We start from the raw sequence: 21035 nt of genomic DNA on the forward strand, positions 1-21035 counted from the left end.
GCCAATCAAGCTTGTCAGTACAAATACACAGGTTTTTTGGGAAGGTGTGACTTTGCAGCAGTGTCATTCATCAGATCCATTATACCATTTCAGTGCTGATAAAAGTCACACACAACTTGAATTACTGTTAAATGCAGAAATATCCAAGCATGCATTGTAAACCACTCACAAGAATTACCTGCTAACCCTCAGTGTCAACTTGACAAACTATTTTCCAATTATAATTAAGATTATAATCATAATAAATGTTTTACACTTTTAATTGATATTCATATGTATAAAATGCACACGCTCTCTGAACTTATCAATGCTCCAGAGTTGGCAGACAAACAACAAACAAATACAAACAACAACCCTGAGGAAAACATGAAATATTGGACAATGAAAAGGTAGAAACCTATAAAAAATAAAAGCAGTTTATAGCAGCATCAACTCTTCCTGATATGATAGACTAAAGTGTATAATTGTGGTTGCAACAGCTCACCTCTTTAACGTGTACAATCATTGGTAAGGCTGTGGTTAAAATAGTGGGGAGTCTGGACTGAGCTGTGAGAATCATTTTATTCCTCCTCACCAGTGATGTTAAAGTCTTTCTTAAAGCTTTTTCAGGCCTGCTCCTTTTTCCCTGCAACAATTATATTTTAAATACATTGACAATTCCCCCCATAAAAATAATATGCTCATTATTTCCAAACTCAATTATTCATTTTCAAAACCAATGATTTCTGTTGTTTGCATTTTCTTGTTACTCATTCCTCCAATCAAATTTATTTTCTGTGTTATTTTCAGATTTATATAATTTACCAAAGGTCGAGTCCTCAAATCTGACCTACTATCTGATCTTATCTTATTACCTTATCTCCTCTGATTTGCTTTTTGTCCTCTGAAGCTCTACACATGTAATAAGTTCCATCCTCTGCTCACTTCTGATCAAAGAACAAAGGCTCTTGACTGGAAGAGGAAGCACACCAACTTTTGGAGGATTGGAACAGGTAAAAAACTCTTCTTAAAATGTTACATGCAGATATTATTATTATTATTGTTTTTATTATGTCAACCTAAGACTCACCTCTTCATGGTACAGAGCATGATCTGCCACTGATGTTAGCAACATTATCAATGAGAAAGGACGAAAACAACTCTCATAGACATTCTCTTACACAAAATAATGTTTTTCATGTTTTATTTTTTCTGACTTTTCATTTAAGAGTCTACAGCCATGCTAGTGGCTGTACATATATTTGTATAAATGTCATGCACTACTGTTAGGATATAGTGACAGTTTCAGCAAATATGACAAATTATTTTAAATATAAAATAATTTCATCCTTAAGTCATCCTTAAGTTACCTTAAGGCAGGATCATGCAGATAATTTGATTTTGTACAGTACAGTTTGGTTTACTGACCTTACTTACTTACTCTGAGGCTGTTTGGTTAGAATCAAATGCATCTGGTCAGGGACGAGATGTCAGTGAAGTACAGTAGTGGTTCATCATATAAACAGAATTACATCAATCTACAACTAATCTTGAGAATTAGACATGAGAATTAAAATGTCTTTGTTATATACAGTATGCTCAATAACATTCAAGTGATTTTAATTCAGTCACAACCTGGTTAGAATGTATTATAAAGTTGCTACAGTTATCTCCACTATAGTGGTAATTTTAAAGCAAAGGATGCTATGTAACTCCTTCAGTGACAATTCAAACTCCTAACATGAGAAAACAACAACAATATACTTAGTATGCTTGATAAGTTGTTTCAATACCAGGAACAGGCATATCATAATGTACAGGAATAGCAATAAAACTGTGACACAACAAAGGAAAGCTGGGCGGCTAATAAATCTTTATTGCTTGCACACAAATCAAAGTCTTTATCTCAGCGATATTTATAGTGTCTGAGGGACAGTTCTCATAAAACTGTATCGAACATTAACAAGCAGAGGTAAAGTGAGCCATCACCTACGAAAAGACGATGATAGACACACAACTCATAATTAGCTGTGAGTGCATAACAAATACTGTAGCTTCTAGAGCTGCTGTTTGCCACTAAAAATGAAGCCAGTTTGGAAACATTCCTATTTCTTGTCGCCTTCACTAATGACCGTATGCAGCTGAAATGATGTCCGCTGATTTCCTTCTCTTCTCTCTTTTTTTCAACAAAACATTTCAGTGTCTCAGCGACTCCAGCCATGCTCTCCTTTTCAACCCCACCCGGTCTCTACCTGAGTCTCCTGCTCTTTCTGTCGTACCACTCCCCTGCTCTCTCCTGTGTGACTGGGCTCTACACCCAGTGTGTGCCTGCTCCCTATGTGCCAGGCCACAACCTGCTGGGGGAGGGCTTTGATGTGGTCACCCTGAAGAGAAAAGGAGCCTACATGATCGATGTGGAGACTTACCTCACCCCAGGCGACACCTGTACTCTCTGCCCTAACCCTTTCCAAGGCAACACGCTGCAGAAAGTAATCCAAAAAATAAACAATAATTCAGCAGCAACTTTAACAGCTGCCCACACTTTGTGTGCATGTTAACCATTGTGTTCTCACCTTCATTCTCAGCTGCCTGTCTCTGCAGTGGATTGGCGTGCTATAAGCGGATGCAGTGCTGACCTCCACAGCACTGCGCACACCTCCACCAGGTGTTGTATTATACATTATTGTACCACTGATTGGGTGTTTTCATACTTTAACTATATGTCGTTCCAATTTGGAAGTACAGCACGAGTTCACCTTTGAAATGAAACAGCTCTAATGGTGATTTACTGTAAATTGTGTCCACAGCTCACTGATTAGCACCTACACCTCCCAGGACAGCAACGACTGGAAGGTAGGAAACTTCTCTCCAGCCTGGAGTGAAAATTAAAATTAAAATTAATTTTTAAAGTTCACAGAATAAATAGGCTACAAGTATATTAATTAGTATCTATTTAGAATTAAATGGTTTATGATAGTAAGTATTTTTGAACTGATGGTTTTATGAGTATATATCAGTATTTTATACAGCATATCATGGTAATTTTGAATGAACATCAAGCAGCTCATGAGCTTTTATCTTTTCTTATTTTAACAGGTTGGCCTAGATTTGGATAAATTTGTGTCTGCCAACCTGGAGGTGGGAGGAACACGCTCCACTGCGTATAAGTTTGCTACAGAAAGGACCAGCGAGGACCGCTACTTTTTCAGCACTCACAGGGTCACCTGCAGCCATTATAGGTAGTGTGGATCCCTGCAACACCACTTAGGATTTTTCAGTCAAAATTATAAGATAAGTTCTCTTCTGTCTCCTTTGACTAGTTTCCGTGCAGTAAGCAACCCACCCATCAGCTTTCACTTCAGAAAGGATTTGGCCAGACTGCCAAGACTCTACAACTCCTCCACCAGGGCTCAGTACAGTGAGCTCATACGTACCTATGGCACACACTACATTCGCCAGGTTAAAACACATACACACACACACACACACACACACACACACACTACAGCAGTCACTTTTTAGTGGGACATTCGAATGTAGCAGAAAAAGCTCATTTTCATCGTCATAACATGATCAAATTCAAAATGTTCAATCTATAACCTCAACATACCATCTGAACTAGTTTCTATGCAATCCAGCAGAGGGCACTCTGGAACTTCACTGACAGCTTGACCCATTGCATTCACCATTAACCTAGGAGTATGAGCCATGACCTATTAGTGAACTAAACAAAGCTAGTAATATAATGTTGCTTGCTATGCAAATAGCAGGACTGCAGGGTGTGCTCAAATTATCAGGGTATCACACTGTCCAGGAAAGTCTAATTCAGTTTGCTGGAAAGGAGGCTATGTATGTATGTGTGTGTGCGTGTGTGTATGTATGTATGTATGTATGTATGTATGTATTTTTTTTTCTCTCAACAATATTGTTCTTGATTTCAGGTTCACCTTGGGGGGCGATTCAGGCGGGTCACAGCTGCACGTACCTGTTTGTCCACACTGAATGGGCTCTCCTCAAGTGAGGTACATGTAGCATACGTGCCTGTACAATGTACTCAGTGACCAAAATGTATATTTGGACACACACTGTTACCCACCATGAAAGTCAGAAGAACTTTTTAATGAGCACAAATGAACAAACTGTAATGTTATTTTACAAACCTCATGATCTACTACTGCTTTATGTGTCCATTCTATCTTCAAATCCCAATGTTCCTGTATTTAGTAATGTATCCGATGAAGTGGGTGTGCAGCACCACTCAAAACTTCTGAATGCTAAAGTTTCATATTTAGATTTAGTCTTAAAGTAAATGTGACTTACCTTGAGCAGATTTTTAAAAATTGATTTTTAATTAATCCTCCATAGGTAATTTTTGCCCAGGGGGCATTTTGTTATAGATCATCTGATCCTCCTCAACTGTTGGTTTCATTCCTCGCTCCTTTTAACAGCTCTTTAAGTGTCCTTGAGCAAGACACTGAGCCTGCACCTTTCTTGATGTTCACCTCTTTGCCACCATTTGAGTGTGACTGTGTGTGTGAAGCATTGTAATGCACATGTTCACTGCTCCCACCATAAAGGCTTGACTATCAGTTGATAATAAATGTAATTATTTCTCCTCCTGTCCTATAGGTCCATTCCTGCTTGTCACTGGGTATCTCTGTAGGCCTGGGGAAAGTGAAATTATCTAGCAGTCAACAGTCTTGCTCCAAAGTCCTACAGAACCAGGACGTCTCCACCTCGTTCAGCTCTGGTTTCCACCAACACTATACAGAGGTGACAGGAGGCACTGGTTGGTTGGGGGAGTTTTCACTCACTCATAATGACTCCCTGGGCTACAGCAATTGGCTGAGCACCCTTAAGGACCGCCCTGATATTATTTCATACTCTCTGAGGCCAATGTATGATTTGGTGCCAAATAAAATGCAGAAGGTAGAGATTAAGGCTGCCATAGAGCAGTACTTAGAGGACAATGCTGTGAAGAACTCACCCAGAGAACCAGATTGTGGGTTGTCCACTCCCAACCTGGCCTCTAACTGCTGTCCACAAGAAACCAGTAGGGGAACGCTGGTGGTGACCATTGTCCGAGCCTGGGGCCTAAAAGGAGATGTAACTGGCAAGACTGAGAGGTGAGTAGAGTGAAGCCAAGGATTTAGATCTGAAGGTGGGACATCAAACAACAAAATGAATTCACCTGTTGCTTTTCCTCGTTCCTATTCACAGCTATGCTAAGATGTGGTACGGTTCCAGCTATCATACAACTCATATGGTCCAGTCAAACGACCCCTGGTGGAATGCTCAGTATAATTTGGGGAAGGTGAGTACATTTTCTCATCACAGATCAGCTCAAAAGAATATACATAATCCCATTATTTGGCCTAAAAGAAATGTCTTATATACTATTTATGTTGTAGATTATAGTTACTTTGTCTAATGTGTATGTTGAAAAGTAAAAATATACAAATGGCGACAATGCTCGCTGCGATGTGCAAACAAATTTTTTGTGAAAGCCAAGAATCTTTAAAAGCAGCACCCATAATAATGTAATGGCTCAAAAATGGACAAACCAGAATACAGAAGCAAGACTCAAAGACTGGCAGGTTAAGATAAAAGTTACAGCACGTCCACATACTGTTAAACAAATTATCGTCAATTTATAAGATAAGATAAGATCAACTTTATTCATCCCGAAGGAAATGAATTCAGCGCCTTCTATAGGACGAATAATGAATAATGCTAGGAGCAAGACAGTAACTTAAAGGTCCCATATTCTGCTCATTTTAAAGTTCATATTTGTATTTGGTTCTGCTACCAGAACAGGTTTACATGGTCTAATGCTCAAAAAACACATTATTTTTCTGTTAGCAGATGTGGCTGCTGGAGCTGTTTTCAGCCTCTGTCTGAATGCTCCGTTTTAGAGAAACAGAAACAATCTGCTGCTTCGCTGTCATTTAGACATCTTTGTGTTACTGGGTGCTGGTGTTGGCGAGGAAAAAACAAGGTGGATTCAGGAGGTTTTCAGTGGACAGAGACAGTCGGCCTGCTGAGGGGCTGGAGGAGGTCACATGATCAACAGATCCCCTTATGACATCATAAGGGGAGCCAAATCCAAATGGTGTGTTTTCACACACATTTACCGAAAGATGGAGCGGGACAGGACAGTTTTTCCTCATAGTTTGATGGTCTGTAGGCACACCAGAGACACATAATCATGTTGAAAAGACATTAAAAAATGCATTAAGTTATATAATGCACATAATTGAATGCTGTTAGTTTTTGACATCAAAACCAAAAAAAATCTTGGTTAGGTTAATGAAAAGAGCATGATTTGGGTTAAGAAAAGTACTTTAGATATGGAACATATGGAAGTGATGGAGTGACTGAAGACGCAGTGACGTCATGTGCTACTTATGTCTAATGTCACTTCCATGTAGACTGTGTACTTTTAGTTTCTCACAAACAGGAGTCTTCTGGGTTAAACTATGTTAGACCCATCCAACCACCATCACCTGCTCCAAAGTTGTTGGTGAAGTCAGGCTGGAAGAACAAAGGCTGGAAAGCTATGGAGAAAACTAGCTAGACAACCAGGCAGAGAATGAGTGGAAATGGGCCAGTTGATACTCTATACTGCAGTGCTGATGAGAGGTAGACAGGTGGGCAGGGAAGGTCAGGTGAGTGGAATGATTCGAAAAGGTTTACTGCAGGAGAGGGCAGCTCAATCTGATACGACAGGAGAGTCAGTATGTGGCCGGACACAACAGAGCAGACAGCAGAATGAACACTAGGAGCTCCACTTCCAGCATCCAGTTCACCTTCATACATCCACACACTGTTGAGGGAAGGGAGAGAACCAAACACTCCAAAATGGATGAAGATATCATAATGTTGAACCATCCAATTTAATATAACTCTGCCCTGAGTGGTCCTAAACATATTTTTCTTACCTTTGGGCATTTTGAATAAGGATATATTAATGGCTGTGACAAAAGTACAAGATCATATCTATGTGTATTAACATTTCATTAATTTCTTCTCTTTTGTTCATTTATGATGGTCCACAGACCTCAATTCAACATTTACATGGTAAATTTACATATATTTTTGTTTTTTTTGTTATTTTAAATGAAGGTGGACACACACAACGGTTTGATTGTGGAGGTCTGGGACAGAGACTTGAACTATGATGACGAACTGGGAAAATGTACTTGGCATCTGAGACAGGGGACACACAGACTCAACTGTCCAGCTGGTAGAGGCGGCTTTGAGGTCCAGTATACTCTGACCTGCGATTCATATCTGATTGGAGACCAATGTAACCGTTACAATCCATCTCCAAAGTGAGAAATGCATTTACCGCAAATACTGCCTGCTTTTCCAACCGAAATCACATTCAGTTTCTCTTTGTAGTTTAAGATACTGTCTTTTAAAATTTATTGTTAATTAGTTTATCTTTAGCAGTGCACCTTCCCCCTGCAAATGTTTCTTTGGTCACTTGAACAACCAGCTAATGTCAGGTCAAGACATGTGTTAATGTTTATGAGTTAGATAAGAGGGGCACTTTATCAGGAAAGCTAATGTGAGGCGTTGTTCAGAGTCTGCGGCTTCTTCTTCAGAGTGCATCTTGTTATGTAGCGCTGTCTGACTCAGTGTGATTACGCGATAAAACGCTGACGTTAGTGTTTAAGATTTGATTAGCTATATCAAAGTAAGGCCTTTGTCTATGTATATAGATACTGATAATTAATTTGGTGGTGGTTCATATTTGGTCTGCAGTTGTAGCTGGTGATTTTCAACTTTCACTTGTGTCAAAACTATCAAATACTTGTTCTGTCAATTTTTATGCGAACTTCTCAGCAAATAAAGATTGTCAAAACACATGCGTCATGTTCTTAAAATGAAGGGAAACATGATTTAGAGCTGATGTTTTTCTGAAGCTAGTTACATGTGACGTACACTCGTGTAAAACAATATTTGCCCTGTTTTTCTGAATCAAGAGATTATTTCTTTTTCTGAATTAATGAGGTATCTCAAAATCCCAAGAGAAGCTCTGAGTATGAGTTTCTCAACATAGATTCATTTGTAGTTTAGTGGTAATCCATCAGGGCCTACAAAGTGGCTTCAAAGGCTACAAAGTGGTTTGGGAGAGATAGCAGTCCTGTTTAATCCTGTTTAATTTTGGTGGTGGGATCACAAATTATGCCTTTGTCATATGAAGAAGCTGTGGAGTTCATGTTCTTGAATATGATTGAAAATACTCTTTTATGTCTGTCTCAGGCCAAAGACTGAAAAAACATGTGTTTCGTCGTTAAGGCTTAATGGATCATCAAATGATTATTCTTAACTCACAGTTACAGCTACTGCATGTTTTAACTGGGAATAGTTGCCAGACAACTAGCCGAGACTCCAGGAAGTAACTGCTCCCAGTCGATAAATAGTCCCCCAATAAAATGGCGATTTACTTATTCATTTGTTTATTCTACACTTTGGTTTTCGACGGATTAAACAGTCAAAATTATTAGCAATTATTGAGGGCACATTAAATTATATGGCATCAGATTTGGATTATGTTTTATATAGTCTTTTCCGGGAACCGTTGCCAGGCAACCAGTGAGACTCCAGGAAGTTACTGCTCCCAGCAAAGAAATAGTCCGGTACATAATCCCACTGAAATACATCCATATCCCAAGTAACATACCAAACAATTTTTAACACTTTAGTTTTGTAACGGAGTAAACAAACAGACTGGAGATGCTGGTAAGCATTAAGTCATTTTAACACTGAGACATGGTCTGTTTCTCCGTATCCCCAGTCTTATTTGGGCTAAATTAAGCTAGTTAAGGCTAACCTTCTGCTTGCTGTGGCCTTAACGGATACATGTGAGTGGTAATATCCTCATGTAATTCTCCATCAGGTAAAGGTGCTAAAGCTATGCTTTGTGAATGTGACAATTTGCTATATAAACATTGTGTTCTAGTTTGTTTCTGCTGCCTCGAGTTGACAAAAGTAAGGTTTAAGATAACTATTTAGCCAAACGGATGACTCTGCTGCAGATTAGTAAGATATTATTGAGGATAATAGTGCCACGTTTGCTCATTCATAGCTCTTACATGTAATTCTGCCACAACATAGCAAAAAAAAAGCGATTATAACAACTCAACGAGCCCTTCTTGCTCGGGGTACCGGCTTGTGGTTTCCATCCCTCCATGTCTGCCACACAGTGGGGTGTAAATGTAAAAGCGCTAATGAAGTGCCCCCTCCCTCTCATGTCTTCATGCCTCCTGCGGTTAAAGGTTTCCTGTGCTGCGTTTACGCACTGTGTAAAAACCAGCTCCTGCAGCGACCACTGGATTCCTTCCTCTCATCTCTGAAAATGCTGAATGACTCAAACGAGCGCACAGAACAGCCTGGAGGCGGTGTTAAACCTCTCCCCCGTCGTCTGTCTGTCCATCCCTCAGTACGGGACACTCTGTCGGACACACGTGTGTCTAATTTAGGTGACTGTGCCCCTGACAGCTCGGTGGTTTCCGTTAGGAGGAAATGATGGAGAAGGAAAGTTTCTGACGCCTCTCCGTGTTGTTGGGACTGTCCGCAGGAAAACTGGAGATCATTTTCGCTTCTTGCGCGGTTTGCTCGCCCTCTTCATAACGCAGTTATACTGTAAATCTGAGAAATCTGTATGGATTTGGGATTAATAGGTTCTCCGACACTGAGATGTCTGAAGATTGGAAATGCAGCTCCACGCCTGTCTGTTGCTTTTTATCATCACAACAGGTGAGGAAATCTACTAATCGCTGGGGAAAAATCTCATCATGTACTCCTAGTAGTATCACTAAACTTTGTAGTGGACACATTGTTTAGCTGAAACTGGTATTTCATTATCTGCTGCTTTTAGAAATACTGTAATAATTGCCAATATGACTTAGCAGTTGATATGTAGCCAGGTTTCTGTATATGGAGTTGAGTTTTGTGGTTACCCAAATGCCTCAAGGCCAGACCTAAATCCTAGGTGTAGAGACAAGGGGAAGAAGACTGTATTCTGTGGCACCAAAAAGTTATTTGGTCTATTTTTATCCATTTTTATCCTCCTTTTTTTTTTTTAATCTTTTTTCATGCCTAAAAAATCCTAGAAATTACATTTTCTAAGGATGAAAAATATCCTTTTGGTTGAACTGCCTTCAGCTTGTGTCCATAAATGTCTAAATAGATCGATTGGTTTTCATAAAAACATCACACAGAGATAAGGTGATTTATTATATGCTTGTGTAATGCCCTCTTTTACCAGCTTCATGTTTTCTCTCCTCAGATAAAACGTTGGCCTTGTTGCACCAACGCTGTGGTGGAAATGTCAGCCTGGACCAACAGCCTGCTGGTCACATCAATCTCACTACACCTGGACTTTTTACAGACACCGACAGACTCAACCCCATGAACCGCCAGTCTGATGAAACCATATCGGTTCGAGTTTGCTCTTGGATGATAGGTGTTCCTCCAGGTCGGACGGTATTTTTTTCATTAGCATGGTTGGAAAGTGGTTCAAGTGTGTCAGTACGTTGTGTTTGGAACGAGGAGGATCAGGTCCTGGAGAGCGGCGTGGTGGCTCTGCTCTCCGGCTGTGATGGAAACAAAGCCACCCTCACTTGGAAAGGAGCAGGACACTCCTCAAATGCAATTCAGCTGTCCTATAACGGTGAGAAACCGAACTCAATTATCCAGTTTGATTTATTGAGTCTGTGTGGCCCACTTGCCTGCCATTGCACCCTGATCACGAGAATGTGATCTAATTGTCGTAATAACATTTGGAGCTTGTTTTCGAGCTGCTTTTTGCTGTCTTGATGAATACATTAGAAGTATTTTTAAGTACAGTAGAAGAAGAATGCTTCTTCTACTGTACGTGGTGTAACGTGCTGTAAACATACGGTGGAAATGTATTGTTCAAACTTTGTTGTGAGTTCCAAAGGTGGGTCATCGGAAAGTTCTTATCGCACTCACTGTGGTGTGGGGGACAGAGAAATGTTATGTTGTGATTTCCAATCTGTCTTTCCTCACCCAGTCCCTCTCTGTTTTTGTGTTTGTTCCTGGTCATGCAGTCCAGGAAGATGAGAGGAATTCCTCGGAGGACCACACCAGCCCACATTCAGACCGAGACCTCTCACGGACAGGAACCAGCTTTACAAGAACTGCTCCTGTTGGTCAAGAGGTGGTGAGAGGGACAGAAGAGGGCAGAGGTCGCCTCCGTGAAGGTCTGGAGCGGAGTTCTGGGCCTCAGTCGGCGTCAAGTCCCTCCTCTCAGGACCAGGGGCTGCTATCCCCCACCTCACCCCTGCAAGGACTCACTGTGGCTGGGAGAGCCGATAGGGAAACTCTCCCTCTTCCTGAGGAAGAGCCAAACAATAGAGCGGATACATCTGGTCGTGCTCACCGTGCTGATGATCCCATGTCTCCCAGAGAGAGAACACACCCCTATTTTCATCTCAGTACAGACACGCTGTTACACACATTGCACACAGCAAACACAGAAACAAACTCTAATAAAGAGCTCCCTCAAACCCAGATGGACCTGACACATGCAACAGTCTCTAACTCCAACACCATGCTTGGCAGCGAGATGCGCAAATATACAGTCACTCAGACACCTACAGCCACAAAAGCTCATCCCACTGTGTCCAGTTCCAGCGCACCACCACTCACGTCTTCTCCCCCTGAGCTACCTTCCTGGACAACCTGGGAGAGTGATACCATCCTAAGCACACATGGTGGAGCTGTTAGTCAGGCACCCAGAGATAAAGTACCCCATTTCTGGAGGAGCCAGCGAAGCACGGACAGGATTAACTCTGATCTGACCTCCGCCGTCACCTCTGACACTTTACAATCAGCTACCAAATCTCTGCAGGATGACTCAAGCAGTGCAAATACTGATACTGACCCCACTGCATCATCATCATCATCATCATCACCATCATCCTCATCCTCACAGGGCCTCAGCAGGACTCCTTCATCCACCGCCCTCATCACTGAGCTTCACACTGCTGTTGGTACTGTGGAGGCTGCTTCATTTCATCCCAACATTAGTGAAAATGACTCATTTGCATCTCCTGCATCAGATGTTACCAGTCAAACGGCTGCATTTGCGCCCTCTGAATTAGAAAACACGGAGGCGCTTCACACTTTCACTTCTTCCACACAGAGCGCAACAAGCACTGAGAGCGTCACCTACTCGCCACTTCCTTACACATCCTCTTCATCCACACAGACAAGCAAAGGGGAGACACAGACAGCACCACAAAGTACACAGAGACACTTTGGTAACGCACACACAACTACTAACACTATCTCATCTTCTGTCTTTACTAAAGTTGATGACTGGACTTCGAGTTTCACAGGTTCTTTTTCTACACCCAGTACAGCACCGACATTGGGAAATGTAGTCCAGAACTCAGCTGCCACAGGAACCACTGTGACTGATACACCACCTCCCACTCACACACTCTTACATGACAACTCACCCACAAACTCACAGACGCCCTCTTCTCTTTTTTCATCCACTACACCCATACGCTCATCTTCCACAACTCCACACACACTCCAAACACACACTACATCCTCTGATAGTTCACATTTCACACACACACTCCTGCCTTTGCCCTCCAGTACCACTGAATCTGCTGCACACACACCCCTCATTGACAAAACCATGCCCATACCATCACTAACATCAACAATCAAATCTACATCTTCACACACACCTCATATACGTAACCACCTGCCTTTGCCATCTTCTACTCGTCCTCCAGTAACGCATAAACAGCCCCACAACTATATTACTACTGCACATACCTCTCTGCTCTCACCCACAACTGCAAAATCTGATTATAGACATGGAGACAGAGAGGTAGAAGTGGAGAGAGAGGATCAATTTTGGCAGCGGTTTCCCAGTAGTGCAACCTCACAGACTCCCACAGCTGGACCTCCACGGCAAACTACACCCAGGACAACCCCACCTCCCAGCCAGGAGAACTATACGGCGCTCTCACCTTCTTCTTTAACCTCCATACCCACTTGGAGCTCCACAACTAACCAGCCACCCAAGTTCTACATTGTGCCAGACCAGCCTGCAGCCATCAGAGGTAGTGTATGTGTTTGTGCGTAACTAAATAATAGTTTTGGGTTTCCAGGCCTGTTGTAATGGAATTATTTGCTTGTTTTGTCCAGTGGAGTCAATTGAGCTGCTGCTGCAAATCATTGTAGAGGACTCGAGATCAGCTTTTACTTCTGGCTTGGAGGGAGACACCGCTGCTTGGGTGAGAGATTATCCACCCACACACATACGCTGGCATGCAGGGAGGCTCTAATAAACATGTTGTTATACAATAGCTTCAGAGTTTGATTTGGTTCATTTAGGTGGAGCCATACCTACAGAGAGCTCCGGGGTACAGCAGGCTGCTGGGAGTCTGGAGCAGGTGAGGTCTTATACTACTGTAGCTAAACAGTCCCAGTTTGTGTCCCTCACATATTACCATTAAATTCAAGTCACAGAGCTAAACATTGAATATTCATTACGCTATTTGTAAGAATATTTACCTGGTGATCATGGAAAGCCACACTGTTTGTATACCACTTTGGCCTCCATGGTAATATTTCCACAAATACTAGACAGATTGCTATGATGTTTGACACAGATGTCTATGGTGCCCACAGGATGAACGTGAATTACTTTGGTGATCTGCTCACTTTCCTTTTAACACAACAAGCAGGTCAAATGTTTGTTCACTTATGTGTATAATGTCAACAATTAAAAGGATGGATTGGCTCAAAATTTGGCATTCATGTCCCCTCAGGGTGAACTGTAATAACTTTATTTATCACTTTACTTTTCTTTGTCACCACTGTCAGATGAAACTTTTAATTGGAACAATATTTTGATGATGACTATAGTGAACATTATGTTATTATAACAACAACATTATACCTGCTAACATCAGCATGTTATAATTTCCATTACGAGCATTGAGTTGTTAGGATTTCAAAGTACAGTCTCACAGAGCCACTGGCATGGCTTTAGACTGTTGTTGTAACAAACAAAATATGAATGTGTTACTTTGTAAAGTACAAAATACTGGTGAGAAAAGTCAATTGCAATAAAACAGATGACGGCTGTATGTGGTAAAAAGGCACAAACTGGGGGTAGGTTGCAGATGGTGGTAAAGGGAGGTACAGAGGGTGAATTTACGGTTGATGATGTTTCAGTGGCCATGCAGTGCAGAGTCTAGTCGAGTTTAAAACCAGCGGGGCTCTGCAGTGGCTCGGCATGACAGGACCCACTTCGCTTTTGGAACAGACAGGACTAGCTCAGGCTGTTTGCGACGGGAGAAGCTTCAGATCATCCAAGATCAAAAACATCACACTGGGAGGTAAGCCTGGGCTGTATTGGCCACCTCCTTCCCCCTTTTCCCCTGTTTCTTCTGGCCTTTATTTGACAAACACAGACAAGGGGAGAGAGAGGAAGGTACAACATGCAGTAAATGTCATCACCTGGAACTGAACGTGACATGGTTGTAGTTGATCATGTGGACATGTGGCATGCTCTGTAATCATTTGGCTACCGTGGAGCTCCGGGCAAATTCCACTCTTAACCTGCTTACTTGATTAACCCAGTTACAAGCCGACACACGTAAACATCATAACGCCGTTAGATTAACTCAGTTAAACTCACAATCCAGTTATGAAAAATCTAATTAACACATTTGGCTTACTGGGATATTAAACTATAGCATGCAATCATCTTATAAAGAGACTGACCACCACAATGTTGGTCTTGGTGTATTTATGGGATTTCTTGACAAGAATAAAATGTAGAATAACACCAGTCTCATCCTTTAACACATCTTCCCTCCAGGTCTGCAGGGGGCTGTGTGCGACTGGTTACTGCAGTGCCCAGCAGGCTACAAGTGTGTGTCCCAGCTTGGCACTTCAAACTATAGCTGCTCCTCTGTCTGCCACTTTGACTACTGCCACCACCATGGCATCTGTACACACCACGCGGGCCAACGTCCAGTTTGCCGGTAAGAACACACATACTCTAAGCAATAATTTTATACCTCTCCGTCCATCAACAAGCTTTTGTGCAAGTGTGTGTCTTTTTTTTTGTGTGTGTCAGCTGCCTTGTAGGAGAGGACTTCTGGTACATGGGTCAGAGGTGTGACATGAGGATGACTCGAGCGCGGCTCGTGGGGGCGTGTCTTGCCATCTTACTCATCATGGTGATGGTGATTGGCATCTTGGCGTTTGTGGCAGTGCGACGCTACCGAGCCATTCTAATCCAAGCCAAAGTAGATCAGACTCGCAGCAGGTACACACCGATTCACTGACACAAAACTACAGCTCACAGCCTACAACACAAAGATTAGTACACACAATGGACACTAATATTACTTGTACGGTTTTCTACAGGGTTCAGCTGGTTAAATTAAAACTTTTAAGACATTTCTAATACCACATAGAATGCAATTTGAAACCTCTTTCACCATCATACCATCAAAAGTATGATGGAAAACCAATTTTTATATAGCCTTGATTTATTTATCATATCACATTTTTCACTTCCCGACAGTATATAATATATTGTATAATTTCTAATCATATGATTAAGTAATGTGACTTGGTTCGGATAAGTAGCATAAGATGGATGGATGGATCAACCAATTACAAATTATTAGTTAATTTAAGTTCATTTATCTTGGCTAAAAACTGACACTTGCTCATTTTGAGCTGATGAGTTTCTTACTGTAGCGAGGAGAAGTGGCTGTCCTGTCTTTCCTACTTTTAGTTTATATGCGTATTATGTCTCCCAACAGCCTGCAATCTGATACTAAAACATTTTATAACTGACAGTGCAGCCTATGGCAGGAAAGAGAAAATATTCAAGACTTTCATAAGTACACTTTTTCGATACTTTTTCTTTTGGAGGAAAACTAAATTCTGTGCTTTTTAAGACTTCAAGAAGGTAGAATGTGCTTGAGTAACAATGTTTGGTGAACAGGAAACACACATAACTATAACAACTAATATGGCATGCATGGTTTTAATTCAAGAGAGTCCAGACACTGAGAGGGGCATATGTGACACACAGTAGTTGTAATTACAGTAGTGTCCACTAGGTGTCACAATGTGGCTGCCAAAGCACACACTGAAGCTGAAGGCTGTGTTGAAGACTCTTCAGGAGTCAGTCAGGCTGAATCCAAATGTCCACTGACTTGTAGGCGGTTGGCGGTTCGTTCATCACGTCATCACATCAAGTCAGTTAGGGTGCTCGACCACGGGAGGATTAAGTGTGTTACTACACTCACTTCCATGATGATCAATCTGGATTTCTGATACACACTTCAAACATTTTTTAAGAACGGCTTTCAAAGTTAGGCCTGCTGACATTCGCAATTCATGCAAGAGAAACCTCACTACATGTTAAATAAACGTATATATGTAATTTATATGTGTGACATTGTAGTTTTATCCTACTGCTGAGATTAACTTCTAATATTAGGTATGAACACCAACGCGGAAAGTTGAGCCAAGAAGTGATAACCTTGAAGCTAAGCCTCAAATCCAGACTGTCTCCTTCACAGTGAGGACTAGATGTTCTCTCCAGAGGGAGGTGGACTCAGATCAGGGTTTTACTTTCTCCAGCAGGCTCAGTTAACCAGAGAGCATAGTTTACTGAAGACAATACATTGTAAAGGGTTACCTCTCCCTGCCATTGATTTGTTTTTCGCTCATTTTTCTCCAGTGAGACTTTCAAAACTGGCATGTAAAGTAAAGAATATATATGAAAAATATTTATTTGAACTCAAACCCAGATCAAGTTTAAGCAGATACAACAAATATTGTGCCCAGTGAACATTTAACCTCACATTATGATTTGTTGTGTGTGCAGCTATCGCAGGTTCAACCATTTTGATGAGCTGTCAGGACGGTTCTGGTTGCGTTCGTGGGCAGGATCAGCAGACTCGCTTGATAATCCTGCCTTTACACGCTCCGATGAGTTATTGCACCTGCGGGCACTCGACCGCCCATGCTGTTACCACGACGACACGCTGTCGCTGGCTTCCACTTGCCCCAGCCACGGAGCACGCATCAATACAATCTACCCCCACAGGTACACACACACACACACACACATATCCAATATTACACATCAATGGTTAATATGCTCAACAGTATCAGAGTGTTCAGGGGCAAATGTCTGTCTGTCCTTCATCTGTCTGTCTAGAAGCAAAACTGTTGTCAGACATCAAGTGAAATTCACATATCACATGAAATACATACCACAGTGGGCATACGATATAACATACATGTGCCTGTGCTCTGCTGTCAGGTGTACACTAAATAAAACATTTATATGATAACTAACCAAGAAAATAATCATCAAGACTAAAATCAAGCAAACATATTGCCTGGAGCACGATCTGCAAACTCATCAAGCTTTAAAATCATATAAAATATTGACCAGTAATCTTTTTCTCATACTACGGCTGAATAAATGATTAAAAACTATATTTCTGGCCCTGTCCTCATCTTTATTTTATTGTCTTACTTTTCTCCTTTTACTCCCAATACACTCGCTCACACATACAATATAAACAATATGTATATAAATAATCCATCTTCTCTCTGCATTCCCTGCAGCTCTCAGTACGGTTGGAGGGGGAGCGAGATGAGCATGGGGGATGGTGTGTTGGACTCCGGTAAGGCCAGTGACCTTTCTGTCTGTAGCTGGCCTGTGGAACCCATCCAGTGGACTCCCTTCCCACTTCTGCAGCAACTGGCCTCCCACAGGACGCCCACAGTGAGTGTTGGACTGCATGTGTGTGAGAGAGAGTTATATATCCAGTATACATTTGGTTTCATCATGTGCTGTTTATGTGTTGTTCCCCTGTGAAACCAGGTGAGGGTGTCGAGGCCGCGGTCTTACTGTGAGGGCATGGAGCTGGTAGACCTGGGGAAGAGCTGGACTGCTTGAATCTGTTTTGACACTGGTATTTGCGGGGCATTTTTGCATTTTAGGCCTCAAGTGTTCTTATTTTGTTGATTAAAAACTGTAAAACAATAAGTGTAAATTTGTGTATATAATTGTATATTTTGTTAAACTGCTTCATTTTCCAGTTTGAATCTGTTGTCTGTTTTCTATATGTTCCCTCTAACCCCAGAGCTCTTATGTAGGATATAGTGTAAAGATAGAAAACGTCTTGTATAATGCTAACAAGCACAAATCTTAATCAGGGCAAGAACAAATTTAGTGTATTTTCTGCTTTTAGAAATTGAAACGTGCGCATTTAAACATACTGAGCTTTCCACTCTGAGGTCATCGCATAGCAAGGAAAGTTTATTTGAGTGCCACCTTATATAAACGAAGGCAGTTAAAGGGCTTTACATAATGCTTTAAAACATTTTACAGGAAATACAGCATAAACCACAAATGAGGTCAAGATGGATATGGATGAAGGTCTAAATGCTTCAAGGAAAACTTTGACATAATTCACTTTCCTGCAGAGTGAGAGATGAAAAGATCGACACCACTCTTATATCCGTACAGTGAATGTGAAGCTCGACCAGCAGCTGGTTGGCTTAGTATAGCACAAAGACTGGAAACAGTGGGAAACAGCTAGGTTAGCTCTGTCTCAAGGTGAAAAAAATCTACCTACTGCCACCTAAATATTACTATCTACTAAATATTACTTTGTGTTTGTTTAATTTGTAAATTAAGGGGTTGTGTGCACTGGTGCGTTTGTGTGTGTGGGGGGGGCAAAAAATAGTCCAGCAACCAAACAGCTGTTTCCACCTTTTCCCAGCTAAGCTAACCAGATGCTGGCTGTTGCTTCAAATTTGCCTTAAAGGCATTAGGGTGGTTTCAATCTTCCCATCTGTGTTTCAGCAGGAAAGCAAATAGATTCAGTCAAATGCAGCAGCAAAAAATGCAATATAATGTTTTTTAAACCTATTGTATTTAAAAGTAGTCAAAGGTGGGCTGGGTTTTGTAGAATAGAGTAGAATAAAGCTTTATTGTCCGCGAGCATGGAAAATCTTTCTTATATGGCAGTTCATTAAAACATTAAAACATGCGCACACACACACACACACAGCACATAACACTGACAGCAGGAATGCTCTAAGTAATCAAATACAACATTTAAGAAAAAGATTAGAAAGAAATTTGATTCTTTAGAATTGAGCTAGCTAATTGCCTGTGGGATTAATTACTCCTTAATCCCTCCAAAATATCTTATGGATGTTTGTTCCACATAAAACAGTATCACCTGCACAGCAAAGTAGGAAACTGTCCTGGGGCCCCAGACCCCCAGGGTCCCCAAAAGCCTCAACGTATTGGTTGTGCATGATTTAATTTAATAAATTTGTTAAAGAACTAACAAAGTATGCAATCAACTAATGTGTGTCCCTCATTATTGTTGTATCTAATCCTGTGGCCCGGTCTCATAGGGGTTTTAGACTTTATTAGAAAAACAAGTTGTCTGCCCCTGGGCTCCCGAATCTGGCTGTGGTTCAAACTCTGTGGTGCATAGTAACTAAATGCTGCTTCTCCGTGTTTAATTTGGACCCTGGGAATGGTTAACAGACAGTAGATGAGCTCAGAGGCTGAGATGGCTCATAGGGTCAGAGGTGTATTTGGGCCTTAACCACTAAGAGATCGATACACAAGTAGTAAATTAACTCTATTCTCTGACACACTGGAGGCCACAGCAGAGACCGGAGGATTGGCGTGATGTGTACGCTTTTCTTTGCCATTGGCAGGCTAAAGTTGACTGAGCATTTTCTAATATTCTCCCTCTGCTAACATTCAATTTCAAAGAGTATTTCACATACCGTCTTGCTCTCTCTTTCTTACTCAAGCGCTCACACAAGCCACACCTCTCAATGCTGTGTATGAAACTCAGCTGGAATGTGATGCCATAAATGACTGGGAAAGACTGGTAGAGAGTGAAACTGGCAAATATGTAACGCCGACCTTCTGCTGCACTCCTATAATTGTCCCTGTCCTGGGAAAAGGAAAAAGGGAGTGATCGATTCGAGGAGGGAGGAAATGTGGCCAGTGAATGTGTGTTTAAGGCAGAGAGAGAGAGAGTGCTAGAGACAGGGAGAGGGATGAGTGAAAAGTGGACAGAAGCTACCTGCTAGCTTCTTCCTTATACGGTCTTAGTCAGAGCCGAGAGCCAAGCCCGTGAGTTTCTCTGACTGTGTGAGTGAGCAATGCAGAGGGATGTGTGTGTCATGCACACCACTGAGGTTTTGAAATGGCCTGAAGAACGGCATGAGTGTACATATTGAGGAATATCTGTCAGGGAGGAAGTTAAAAAAAAAAAAAGTGGTGTTATCTCTCTTCCTCTCAGTATAACTGTATGGGTACTGCTGAAGGATACAGGAAAATTAAGGTGAAAAGTGCTAAAGCAACATGCTCTCTCTCTCTCTCTCTCTTGCAGGCACACACACACACACACACAAACACAAAACCTTAAAAAGGGAGATTCATTCATTTCCTCAGACTGGTCACATGACCTGAGCAGTGCATTCTTCCCCCCATGTGACTCGCTCCAATATCTCCTTATATGGACGTCATCCAAAGGAACTCTTAAAGGGATGGTTGTCCTGCCCTGGGTCTATACTTGGTGTGTGTGTGTGTGTGTGTGTGTGTGTGTGTGTGTGTGTGTGTGTGTGTGTGTGTGTGTGTGTGTGTGTGTGTGTGTGTGTGTGTGTGTGCAGAGCAGGATGATGCCAGTCTGAAAAGCCAATTCCCTGATCAGCTCCTTCACCCTCCTCTGTTGTACTGTCCTCAGCTGCTCCATACATTGTTACATATGGCTGTTTTATGTGTGTTTGTGGGCCATGTGGTCACTTCCTGCGTGCATCTGCAGAAGTGAAGCACTCTTAAACCTACTTCCTGTCTCTTTCAGTGAGCTGGCTCCCATATATCCTTATTAGGAACACATAGAGCCACTGTGAATTCCCAGTGTAAGTTTATGAGTCTTTGTCCAGTGCCCTTATTGAGTTAAAAC

General features: G+C 41.7%; 3 protein-coding genes across 3 annotated transcripts; all 3 read left to right on the forward strand.

Moving 5' to 3' along the window:
• The first annotated feature begins 865 nt into the window (after positions 1 to 865).
• On the forward strand, positions 866 to 7400 carry LOC139224132 (perforin-1-like). Its single transcript, XM_070855976.1, has 10 exons — positions 866 to 992; positions 2180 to 2468; positions 2565 to 2644; positions 2787 to 2832; positions 3076 to 3218; positions 3300 to 3438; positions 3921 to 4001; positions 4609 to 5105; positions 5200 to 5293; positions 7105 to 7400. Exons 2-10 carry the CDS (start codon positions 2199 to 2201, stop codon positions 7315 to 7317), a joined length of 1563 nt encoding a protein of 520 aa, XP_070712077.1. The 5' UTR covers positions 866 to 992; positions 2180 to 2198; the 3' UTR covers positions 7318 to 7400.
• A 1925-nt stretch (positions 7401 to 9325) lies between these two features.
• On the forward strand, positions 9326 to 12177 carry LOC139199149 (uncharacterized). Its single transcript, XM_070828175.1, has 4 exons — positions 9326 to 9747; positions 10280 to 10663; positions 11064 to 12008; positions 12161 to 12177. The coding sequence occupies exons 1-4, from the start codon at positions 9705 to 9707 to the stop codon at positions 12175 to 12177; spliced, it is 1389 nt and encodes a 462-aa protein (XP_070684276.1). The 5' UTR covers positions 9326 to 9704.
• On the forward strand, positions 11675 to 18488 carry LOC139224116 (uncharacterized). The gene is made up of 9 exons (XM_070855975.1): positions 11675 to 13100; positions 13186 to 13274; positions 13375 to 13433; positions 14221 to 14384; positions 14870 to 15035; positions 15131 to 15322; positions 16904 to 17125; positions 17656 to 17815; positions 17915 to 18488. Exons 1-9 carry the CDS (start codon positions 12668 to 12670, stop codon positions 17987 to 17989), a joined length of 1560 nt encoding a protein of 519 aa, XP_070712076.1. The 5' UTR covers positions 11675 to 12667; the 3' UTR covers positions 17990 to 18488.
• Positions 18489 to 21035: the final 2547 nt, after the last annotated feature.

This window comes from Pempheris klunzingeri, chromosome 3 (assembly GCF_042242105.1).
Source record: "Pempheris klunzingeri isolate RE-2024b chromosome 3, fPemKlu1.hap1, whole genome shotgun sequence".
NCBI lineage: Eukaryota > Metazoa > Chordata > Actinopteri > Acropomatiformes > Pempheridae > Pempheris > Pempheris klunzingeri.

What these genes read in the sequence shown, in the direction of transcription:
- LOC139224116 (XM_070855975.1), top strand. Translation starts at nt 12,668, where the DNA reads ATGCCCATACCATCACTAACATCAACAATCAAATCTACATCTTCACAC. An exon ending in AGGGAGACACCGCTGCTTGG is followed by an intron (nt 13,275 to 13,374) that starts GTGAGAGATTAT and finishes TGGTTCATTTAG; the next exon opens with GTGGAGCCATACCTACAGAG. An exon ending in AATACAATCTACCCCCACAG is followed by an intron (nt 17,126 to 17,655) that starts GTACACACACAC and finishes CATTCCCTGCAG; the next exon opens with CTCTCAGTACGGTTGGAGGG.
- LOC139224132 (XM_070855976.1), top strand. Translation starts at nt 2,199, where the DNA reads ATGCTCTCCTTTTCAACCCCACCCGGTCTCTACCTGAGTCTCCTGCTC. An exon ending in ATGGGCTCTCCTCAAGTGAG is followed by an intron (nt 4,002 to 4,608) that starts GTACATGTAGCA and finishes CCTGTCCTATAG; the next exon opens with GTCCATTCCTGCTTGTCACT. An exon ending in GTAACTGGCAAGACTGAGAG is followed by an intron (nt 5,106 to 5,199) that starts GTGAGTAGAGTG and finishes TCCTATTCACAG; the next exon opens with CTATGCTAAGATGTGGTACG.
- LOC139199149 (XM_070828175.1), top strand. Translation starts at nt 9,705, where the DNA reads ATGCAGCTCCACGCCTGTCTGTTGCTTTTTATCATCACAACAG. An exon ending in GCTTTTTATCATCACAACAG is followed by an intron (nt 9,748 to 10,279) that starts GTGAGGAAATCT and finishes TTCTCTCCTCAG; the next exon opens with ATAAAACGTTGGCCTTGTTG. An exon ending in AATTCAGCTGTCCTATAACG is followed by an intron (nt 10,664 to 11,063) that starts GTGAGAAACCGA and finishes CTGGTCATGCAG; the next exon opens with TCCAGGAAGATGAGAGGAAT.